The sequence below is a fragment of the Procambarus clarkii genome, chromosome 9 (assembly GCF_040958095.1).
Source record: "Procambarus clarkii isolate CNS0578487 chromosome 9, FALCON_Pclarkii_2.0, whole genome shotgun sequence".
NCBI classification, from domain to species: Eukaryota; Metazoa; Arthropoda; class Malacostraca; order Decapoda; family Cambaridae; genus Procambarus; species Procambarus clarkii.
In genome coordinates this window covers 12,406,606-12,418,038 of record NC_091158.1, presented here as the reverse complement: position 1 = coordinate 12,418,038, position 11,433 = coordinate 12,406,606, and the positions used below count along the sequence as shown (strand labels likewise).

The following is an 11,433-nucleotide window of genomic DNA, read 5'->3' as shown; positions in this document are numbered from 1 at the left end:
ATTACCCATATAGCTCATCCAGTCTCTACGTAACTCATTCAATCACCAGCTTGTTGATTCAATCCCATGTTCACCCAATCCCAATTACCATCTATCTATCTTACCCAATCCCCATCTAAGGCAAACTTTTGCCATTGAGTTTAACGCACCAGGGAGTGGCCGGGATTGAACTCAAAATTGGATTTAAGATTTATTTTAGAAGAGTAGAAAATTTGGTTCTAAGTTTTCCCAGGCGGACCAGGGGCAAGATTCATGAAGCAGTTACGCAAGTACTTACGAACATGTACATCTTTCCTCAATCTTTGACGGCTTTGGTTACATTTATTTAACAGTTTACAAGCATGAAAACTTGCCAATCAACTGTTGTTATTGTTATAAACAGCCTCCTGGTGCTTCGGAGCTCATTATCTGATTAATAATTGTAAACAAAGCCGCCAAAGATTGAGAAAATATGTACAGGTTCGTAAGTGCTTGAGTAACTGCTTCGTGAATCTGGCCCCAGACCCACGTGTTTGATCATGTACTGTGCTACGGCTTCCAGACTCAGGGGAAGAAAGTGTTGAGGCAACACTGTATTTAGATTAATACGTGTTATGTCGATCCTTTATAACGCTCCAAACTAATTCAGTTTATAGTTTTGTTAATGTGGCGAGTGGATATTTTACATAATATTAAATAAATTAAACTAAGACCTGGTATTGTAATTTTTGCACTCTAGACGCTGAGGCGAGAGTTGAGCTAGTTCTAATAAAGTACTCACCACTTTGTACTCATCTAGTTGTGCTGGCGGGGGTTGAGCTCTGGCTCTTTAATCCCGCCGCTCAACTGTCAATCAACTAATGTACAGGTTCCTGAGCCTATTGGGCTGTATTGCAAAAGGGGGAGAGTTGAGCTGAGTTCAGACAGGGAGCAGTTAATATATAATGACTGAACGTTTTGTTATATAAATGCTGCAAGCTCAGTGTCTTGTGGAATAAATCCCATCTTATGGGTTGGCTGAGAAAATATACATCAATTGGTGAATTTTGACAGCATTGGAGGAACACATAACAGTAAAGGTATTGAAATACAGTCTGAATTGGAGACTGGCAACTAGGAGAGGAGGGAGTGTACTTATGTTTCATTCTTAACATCGTAACTGCTGGTGTCTTGCAGATACGAGATGCGCCATCTAGTAGCTACGAGATGCTCCATCTCGTAGATACGAGATGCGATGTGTGGCAAATACGACATGCTGGAACCAAAATGTCAGTGCGAGCATGATATTCGTACAGGAGCGAACACCTCCCACACTGTCCCTAATTAGGATAATACAATATCGCAATGCGTGTCGCGGGGGACAATTTATTAACATCCTCAACTGTGGCATTCGTAGTTGGCCCTGGCACAGAACGGCACTGTGATCTCTGGTGGTCTCTTGTTGGGTGTGGCCAGGGTGGTGTGGCCAGGGTGGCGGGCCAGGGTGGTGTGGCCAGGGTGGTGTGGCCAGGGTGTTGTGGCCAGGGTGGTGTGGCCAGGGTGGTGTGGCCAGGGTGGTGTGGCCAGGGTGGTGTGGCCAGGGTGATGTGGCCAAGGTGGTGTGGCCAGGGTGGTGTGGCCAAGGTGGTGTGGCCAGGGTGGTGTGGCCAGGGTGGTGTGGCCAGGGTGGTGTGGACATGGTGGTGTGGCCAGGGTGGTGTGGCCAAGGTGGTGTGGCCAAGGTGGTGTGGCCAGGGTGGTGTGGCCAGGGTGGTGTGGCCAGGGTGGTGTGGCCATGTCTGGTGCTGTTGTTGCTATGCTCGTTGAAATGATGTTGCATTTGGGCACCTTTCTTCCCAGCGGTATTAACACGGTCATATTTCATGAATGAGTTTTCCTGGAAGGTCCGCGTGAGGTGCAAATGTGCAAATATTGGGTCAGTTTTACCACACGTTTTATCTATTGTCTTCCATCTCTCTCTCTCTCTCTCTCTCTCTCTCTCTCTCTCTCTCTCTCTCTCTCTCTCTCTCTCTCTCTCTCTCTCTCTCTCTCTCTCTCTCTCTCTCTCTCTCTCTCTCTCTCTCACCATCCATCATCGTCCTTATACTCCCTCTTCATCTAATTGACTTTCATACCTTTGACTTTAACGACCTCACTCAGCCCAACCGCCGTTCTTCAAGCACCTCTTTCCCTGCTTTATCCTTCTTTCTCTTTGTTCCCTTCCTCCGCGTTTCTCCAGCTCTTGCGCTCTTTCTCTCGTTCCAGAAGAGTTAGCGCGCCTCAACGACTTCGTTCGTTGGCCCACCAGTGAACTAAAGCATTTGGTTCACTCCCACGAGCATAATAAAGCTGTAACAGGATGGGACACGAAGAACTCCTGCATGTTTTACGATATATTTTTTTTAATATTTCACTGGCTTTCACTTGTTTTCAGCTTAATATATATATTCTGTAATTTCAATTGTATATATTTTCTTAAGTCTTATTTTCCTTTTTTTTCAATTTTTCTCCTGTTACTTTTTTTGCGTTTTTTTTTAAGCGGATTTTCTTCTGCTTCTCCTTCGTGTTTCTGCCTGCTCCTATTCCTTCACCGGTGCCCGCATGTCTAACTACCTCCTTACTTCTTTTCAAACTCCAACACGACAACTTCTTCCGCCCACGACAACTTCTCTCCCCTAAACAACATCTCTTCTTCCCCACCATCTCTCCCCTACCAGCACTTCTCCACTTTCTCCTCCACTCTCTCCTCAATCTTGAATGATCATTCACCTGCTTCTCACCATCTGCCTGCTACTCGCAGATTTCACGTCCTGGGTTCGACTCTCCTCTTAGTTCTGACGAATAATATCTTATAACCCGAAGTTAAAATGGTTGTATTATATCAGAGAGCTCAAAGACTCTTGTTAATCTTATGTCCGCGTCTACCCGTCTCTTGATCAGTCAGTTACAACGGACATCCACTGTGTCACGGACTTCAGATGTATCACAAAACTGTGCCATTGAAGCATCTGAAGTTCCAAATAATAAATTGTTAACGAATAAAGACATTATCAACAAAATCAGTGTTCTATAATAATATATTATTTATAATATAATTGTCATACAACATTCAATAGGACCTCCATCTCGTCCTTATACCTTGTTACGTTACTGTCTCAGAATTTCTTAGCAGCGTTACAACATTGTGCCAAGAAATACATTGAATATTTACAAATAACACCAACTAAATGTATATATTATCCAGTACGTCAACCTGGTATTTACAAATGGTAATCTTGACTGCTCTCATGAACATGATTGGGACCAGGTATAGTTAAAACATCTACAAAATAGTTCGACGAAGCTCCCTTTTTCTTTGCCAAACCGAGTATATTGTTGGGTAGGATCGGTTGGATTGGTTAGGTTGGATTAGGTTAGATTGGGTAAGGTTAGATAGGTTTTAAAATACGTTGGCGAACCTCATTGTGCCTTGTATTTGTAGAGACAACGTCAAATTTTGACCAATATTCGTGTTTTCTCCAGGAAAGAAATATATATATATATATATATATATATATATATATATATATATATATATATATATATATATATATATATATATATATATATATATATATATTAAGGCACAACTCTCCTAAACACGAGAGTTAAGTATACAACTTTAGAACAATATATATATATATATATTTAGAACAATATATATATATATATATATATATATATATATATATATATATATATATATATATATATATATATAATATTAGGAGAACCCGAGTTAATGATTTATTTAAATGTTAAATATTTTCAGTGAATAAATTCATCTGAAATTCCATATACGTCTGTATTCTCTTCTCCCTCAATCCTCGAATATTACAGAAGGCTCCGCCTCACTATCACATTTTCTCTTATCCTTCTCTTTTAGATGATTATTTTCTCTTCTGCACTTCACTCAGTCTTACGACTGTCTCCTCTGCCTCTCTGTCTCCCATCTGAGACGTGAGGGCGCCAGCCTTGTTGAGAATGATTGTGTAAACAGCTATATTGTTTATGGTATTCATCTTATTAAGTTTATTGTTATGTTCATCACCCTTGCACAATGAAGAATACCTGGGAGTGAAGAGTTTGTACTGTACCTTACTGTTACTGTTTTTACTGTTTGTACTGTGAAGAGTTAGATTTAATGCCATAAGTTGTATACCATGTATACCCCCCTACCTTAAGGAGCTTAGTTTAGATGCATAAGTTGTACTGTACCCCACCATAGGGACGTTAGTTTAGATGCAATGGGTTGTAAATAAGCTTGTAAAGGAGCTGTATCTGCTTTAGACTCGTTCGTTTGCTTCGGTAATATTTGTCAAGGTTCAGAATACATGGGAAGGTAGCGTTTGGGTTAATCCGGGATGGGATTGAGTCATGTCAGATATGACATGACATCCATGTCAGATCTGGGTCAATGTGACATGAATGAAGCTAGCGTTTGAGGGGTCAATCCGAGGTTAAATAGGAGCCGGTTTGACTATACTTTTTCTATTCAAACTGGTTTCAAACTGTTAGGGAAACTGCCCTATTTTCAAATACTGAAAAGCCCCCACGGGGGTCGCGACCCACCTGCGGGAACCACTCCCAGGTGAGAGGGAGTGTGTTTGGAGTAACACAGAGTCAGTCTCAGCTCTCCCTGTCAATCAGAGAGGAAGACGGTCGTAATAAGGTAATTATTCTCTTCTTCAGCTCGCTCGGGTGATTATTCTCACACGGCTCTTCTCTTCTCTTCTTCCACACCTTTTATTATTATACGTCTTGCTCATTAATCTGCCGTAGGTGCATCTTGAGAAGCAAAGCACACCATTAAATCATAATTTATGGCTATTGCTTTGTGTGTCTCTTATCCTTTGGTGTCTCTTATCTCTTACATGTGGCTCTCACGTATGTCTTCCTCCCAGCACCTGATACTACTACTACTACTACTACTACTACTACTACTACTACTACTACTACTACTACTACTGCTACTGCTACTGCTACTATCTCATACTCACATCTGCCCTCCTAGCAGTACCATCTCACAGCCCTCGACAATGGGTTTAACTTGAAGAAATGTATATTTTGGAGAGATATAGAGAAGTACCGGTTTGGAAGCTAGCATTATTGAGACAAAGTTCCACGAGTATTAGCGTCACCATCACAACAGCTTCCAGCGCTGTTAACTAAACGCGTTCCCAACTATAGCGTTCAGCAGACACATGCCAACTCCATCACTCATTCATTTACCTCTCACTCATTTACTCACATTATGTTGCTGATGGAGTTGATGCTTCACACACACACTCACCGTTCTGTTGCCGATGGAGTGTACGCGACAGTGGAGTTCGGCCTGTCTTCCGACGTGCGCCGTCTGGTTCTTGAGCATGGAGGAGTCGAAGTAGGGCTGGTCGGTGACGAGCGGCGGCGGCGGGATGAGCCCCTCGCCTCGCGTCGACGTCAACACCGCTGCACACACACAGAAAGAAAGGAACATGTCAGTAAAGGTTCTAATCTTGATGTATACACTTAGGGTGAACAAAAATATAACACTTTAAATAATCTCTCCTCCGCCTTTCCCTTCATCTCCTCCTCCTTTTAATCATTGTAGATGTTAAGCTCTCAGTCACAGAAGGTGATTAACAGGCTTTTACAAGCTCAATTTATAATTACATCAGATTCCTTACATACTTGCAGCATTATATAGTTAATATTGGACACAGACCCACTATATTCCTGAGCCTTCTCTGCCAAACCTATTTTTTTCTTTTTTACTTTTACAATTAGAATACAATGTATATATATATATATATATATATATATATATATGCGAACAAGCCTGAATGGTCCCCAGGACTATATGCGAATGAAAACTCACACCCCAGAAGTGACTCGAACCCATACTCCCAGAAGCAACGCAACTGGTAACTACAGGGCGCCTTAATCCGCTTGACCATCACGGCCGTCAAAAGGAAGTGATAGCCGAGGCTATTTGAGCCACTTCCCCGACGGCAACTCGGATGGTAATCTTGGGCATAGCATTTCACCAAATCACCTCATTCTTTGGGGCACACGTGAGGAACACAAATGCGAACAAGCCTGAATGGTCCCCAGGACTATATGCGAATGAAAACTCACACCCCAGAAGTGACTCGAACCCATACTCCCAGAAGCAACGCAACTGGTAACTACAGGGCGCCTTAATCCGCTTGACCATCACGGCCGTCAAAAGGAAGTGATAGCCGAGGCTATTTGAGCCACTTCCCCGACGGCAACTCGGATGGTAATCTTGGGCATAGCATTTCACCAAATCACCTCATTCTTTGGGGCACACGTGAGGAACACAAATGCGAACAAGCCTGAATGGTCCCCAGGACTATATGCGAATGAAAACTCACACCCCAGAAGTGACTCGAACCCATACTCCCAGAAGCAACGCAACTGGTAACTACAGGGCGCCTTAATCCGCTTGACCATCACGGCCGTCAAAAGGAAGTGATAGCCGAGGCTATTTGAGCCACTTCCCCGACGGCAACTCGGATGGTAATCTTGGGCATAGCATTTCACCAAATCACCTCATTCTTTGGGGCACACGTGAGGAACACAAATGCAAACAAGCCTGAATGGTCCCCAGGACTATATGCGAATGAAAACTCACACCCCAGAAGTGACTCGAACCCATACTCCCAGAAGCAACGCAACTGGTAACTACAGGGCGCCTTAATCCGCTTGACCATCACGGCCGTCAAAAGGAAGTGATAGCCGAGGCTATTTGAGCCACTTCCCCGACGGCAACTCGGATGGTAATCTTGGGCATAGCATTTCACCAAATCACCTCATTCTTTGGGGCACACGTGAGGAACACAAATGCGAACAAGCCTGAATGGTCCCCAGGACTATATGCGAATGAAAAGAGTCACTTCTGGGGTGTGAGTTTTCATTCGCATATAGTCCTGGGGACCATTCAGGCTTGTTCGCATTTGTGTTCCTCACGTGTGCCCCAAAGAATGAGGTGATTTGGTGAAATGCTATGCCCAAGATTACCATCCGAGTTGCCGTCGGGGAAGTGGCTCAAATAGCCTCGGCTATCACTTCCTTTTGACGGCCGTGATGGTCAAGCGGATTAAGGCGCCCTGTAGTTACCAGTTGCGTTGCTTCTGGGAGTATGGGTTCGAGTCACTTCTGGGGTGTGAGTTTTCATTCGCATATAGTCCTGGGGACCATTCAGGCTTGTTCGCATTTGTGTTCCTCACGTGTGCCCCAAAGAATGAGGTGATTTGGTGAAATGCTATGCCCAAGATTACCATCCGAGTTGCCGTCGGGGAAGTGGCTCAAATAGCCTCGGCTATCACTTCCTTTTGACGGCCGTGATGGTCAAGCGGATTAAGGCGCCCTGTAGTTACCAGTTGCGTTGCTTCTGGGAGTATGGGTTCGAGTCACTTCTGGGGTGTGAGTTTTCATTCGCATATAGTCCTGGGGACCATTCAGGCTTGTTCGCATTTGTGTTCCTCACGTGTGCCCCAAAGAATGAGGTGATTTGGTGAAATGCTATGCCCAAGATTACCATCCGAGTTGCCGTCGGGGAAGTGGCTCAAATAGCCTCGGCTATCACTTCCTTTTGACGGCCGTGATGGTCAAGCGGATTAAGGCGCCCTGTAGTTACCAGTTGCGTTGCTTCTGGGAGTATGGGTTCGAGTCACTTCTGGGGTGTGAGTTTTCATTCGCATATAGTCCTGGGGACCATTCAGGCTTGTTCGCATTTGTGTTCCTCACGTGTGCCCCAAAGAATGAGGTGATTTGGTGAAATGCTATGCCCAAGATTACCATCCGAGTTGCCGTCGGGGAAGTGGCTCAAATAGCCTCGGCTATCACTTCCTTTTGACGGCCGTGATGGTCAAGCGGATTAAGGCGCCCTGTAGTTACCAGTTGCGTTGCTTCTGGGAGTATGGGTTCGAGTCACTTCTGGGGTGTGAGTTTTCATTCATATATATATATATATATATATATATATATATATATATATATATATATATATATATATATATATATATATATACTATAAACACAAACACGTATAGCGTACCATCTCTGGTTGTGCTTGTAGGGACCCTCAGCCTCATTGAAGAAGATATGTTGCCCTCGGGGAAGCCTTGTGGGAGGTGGAGTGGTACCCGGCTGCGCCCGAGTCTCTTAATTCCCCCCTCTCCCATCTCTCATTCCTTATCCCTTCACCCCCTCTCTCCTCTCATCTCTTCTCCCCCCTCCCTCTCCGCCCTCTTTCTCAATCTCCCCCTCATTCCCTATCTCACCTCTCCCATTCTCATCCCTCTCCTCCCCTCTCCTCCTCTCATCTCTCTCCTTTTCTCATCTCTCTCCTCTTCTCATCTCTCTCCTCTTCTCATCTCTCTCCTCTTCTCATCCGTTCTCTTGGAACATTCCACTTTTCCTTCTCGAAGAAAAAAATACAAAAGACATACTCTGGTATGTGTATTAATGTATATATAGATAATATGCTTAATTGGAAAATTGGCTATTGTGAAGTTTTCCCGATGTTGAATTGCTTGACTCGTCCCGTGGAAAATTGGGTCTCGGGGTTGACGTGTTCAGCACAACCGTCAATATACACGTGGCAGAAATATAATTTATGTGTGTATTGCATTTTGTTAAGTTTTGTCTAAATACATTTTCTATGTAGCGCCATAATATTTTTGTGGCGCTGAAGAAAATAATGGGTTGTTGAGGGTGGCGTCTGACCTTCTTTTAGTTTTGGTTAGTAATTACTAATTACTAAAGTAATTACTAATTACTGTGTGTGTGTTCGGTACACGTTTGATTCCCACATGTCCTCCTGCCCCCTCACCCCAACTCCCCCTGCTCCTCATCCCAACTCCCCCTGCCCCCCTCTCCCCAACTTCCCCTGCTCCTCATCCCAATCCCCCCTACTCCTCACGCCAATCCCTCCCCCTCTGAAAGTGAACATTGAAGTCACGGGAAGTCATAGACTTTATTAAGGACGTCTCACAGAAATGGTAATTAAGTTCCACAACAGTTTTGTCGTTAGTACGACCTCGTGAACACGTTCGTAAGATGCAGTAACAACTCTTAAAATACTTAAGATATAACGTTATATATTTTTCCCCGAGTACGTATTCACCCGTGGCTGTGGGGGAGCGGCAAAGGTAAGGGTTCTCTAATAGGATTATTTCCAGTTACTTTCCTGGCTCCAGTTCACAGTTTTCTCTCTTAAATTATTTTGGATTTTTTTCCCTGATAATTAAGTTGATGATTTTTTCCTCCGTGTGTGTGTTTTGATGAGTATCAACTGATGTTTTAGTTTATCTCATCACTTGTCACTCCCTCTCTTTACCTTACTCATTCCACCTTTCACTTGCCTTTTCCACCTCTCTCTCTCTTTTCTCCTTCACTCCCCCGCTCTCTCTCTCTCTCTCTTCCATCTACAACACTAGCGACAAAAGGAGTGTTATGCAATAAGCCAATAAAGAATACGAAGAACTCGTGCTTCTTCGATAATTACCCAAGATTGGTTTGGTTGCTTAAGGTCTTTCAACTTCACACGAGTTGTTAAGGTGGCTGCAGTAACTTGCTGACCATCCAGCAGTGTGTGTGTGTAAGTACTCGGAATACCTCAAGGCTAAAGTAAACTGTGTATACTCTTAGAAGCTGGGAGAGTTGTTTCCTAAAATATTCTCTGGGAGTATATACATTTGCAAGTTGGAGAGCTATGGACTCATGAGAACTCAAAGCATTAATACATTGAACTTGGGGAGTTCTAGACAAAAGTATACAAAAGTATAAGATATGCGTCAGAATTCTCTCTCAAGAACATTCATAATTCCTTTTGCCCAGAGGAAAATGTTATTTCTGGAATTTTATCTAAATGCCCATAAATACAAATTCTCAAATTGATGACGCTATATACCTGGCACAATATCCAAGAACAACGGTAATTCTACGTTTCATTAACGTTGGTAAATTTGCTTCAATGTTGAATGAACGTTACTGTATATTGTGCTCGCTGGATATACACAGAGATGCATAAAAGATACCAAGTTATAAGTTACGAATGCAATTTGCAAAGCGTTGCAACAAGAGGTAACAAAGATAAAAATGTAGTTTGATAAAACTCAATTCGAAGCGCTGGCGAGGTGTAAGACTTCTTTGGCGAGGTCGAGGTAGTGAACGATAGCGGTAAGCAAGTTAATTCTAGACGAAATCACGCGGACAATACCCCGAGAAAATTGCCTGATCGGCCAACAAATTGCTTGCGAATTGAAGCAGACCATTCGTTCGGGAGGAGTCGCCGAGGAAGTCAGACTTTGTTTACCTGGAATTGTTTGTACATACTCACGGCGGACCAGCTGCTGAGGTAAACAAAGTGTGCAGGAACAGCTGCCAAGGTAAACAGACACAGGGAGGAGGAACAGCTATCCAGATTAACAAACATGAAGTGAAAGAATTAGAAATATGTTCACGTGTGTTGATTATCGAAAGTGGAATTACGCTGGTGGAACAACATAGCAGATATAGAACAGTATGATTTCTATATATGGTGTAAGCAGTTAGAGAAGAATTAACAATGGCTCTACCACACTTGAAACATAACGTCGTACTTCAAGAAAATAATTCAAAGAAGACGTGAGAATCTACAAACCTATAAGACCTTTGTCAGTTATTTATGAGATTTTTACAAAAGTATTCTTGACTTAAAAATAATATGACAAACCTTTTTTTTTTTTACTATTATTAAGATAGGCACATGTTCATTTATGCAGCTGCTCTAGACTATAGATTATATGATCTATAATAACCGTTAATACACGGTTATTATAGTATTATCTTATAATAACCGTATTATAAATCATTTACAAGTGCCGATGATATAATGAATATCGACTACTTTTCGTGCTTCTGATTTATTAATTATATAAAAAAGTTTTAGATTCAGTATGTTCTGCATCTGGTTTTAGAGGTCTTAATTTTGGCTCTCCGTCATCCACTCATTACGGGACGCATGTAGGCACTCTGTACACTAGACTAATCTCATTTGTATTAATCTCATATTGAACATGAACGCATGTTCAAGGAGAAGTTAAGGAAGCTCGGGCTGTATTCCCAGAGTTTACACAGTGCTAAGGAAGACATGATCGAGGTCTTCAAGTGGCTGAAGTGCCTCGATATGCGAGATTTGAGCAATGTCTTGACGTTATCAGACTAGCGCAGAATCCATAATAATGGCTATAAACCGGAGAAGTTCCGAGTCAGGAAGGATATGGGGAGGAACTGGTTGGGCAAGAAGGTGGTAACGAGTGAGATAGGTTACCAGCCAACGGAGGTGCTGACTACATTTATAATTTCCGTTTACTTATACCTCACGTAAATCAGTTATGTGAAACCAGGAGTTACACATTAGTAGAATAGTGTTTACAAATGGCT

At 42.8% G+C, this 11,433-nt stretch overlaps 1 protein-coding gene and 1 long non-coding RNA gene across 2 annotated transcripts in view; one reads left to right on the top strand and one right to left on the bottom strand.

Annotated features, from left to right (window-relative positions):
* Nucleotides 1-11,433, bottom strand: part of LOC138362693 (zwei Ig domain protein zig-8-like) — a 190,263-nt gene that overhangs the window by 38,777 nt on the left and 140,053 nt on the right. Inside the window, exon 2 of the mRNA XM_069321149.1 lies at nt 5,291-5,448. Within this exon, the coding sequence (XP_069177250.1) occupies nt 5,291-5,448 (158 nt within the window). The remainder of the gene's footprint in view (nt 1-5,290; nt 5,449-11,433) is intronic.
* Nucleotides 1-11,433, top strand: part of LOC138362694 (uncharacterized) — a 166,496-nt gene that overhangs the window by 118,287 nt on the left and 36,776 nt on the right. The window lies entirely within an intron of this gene.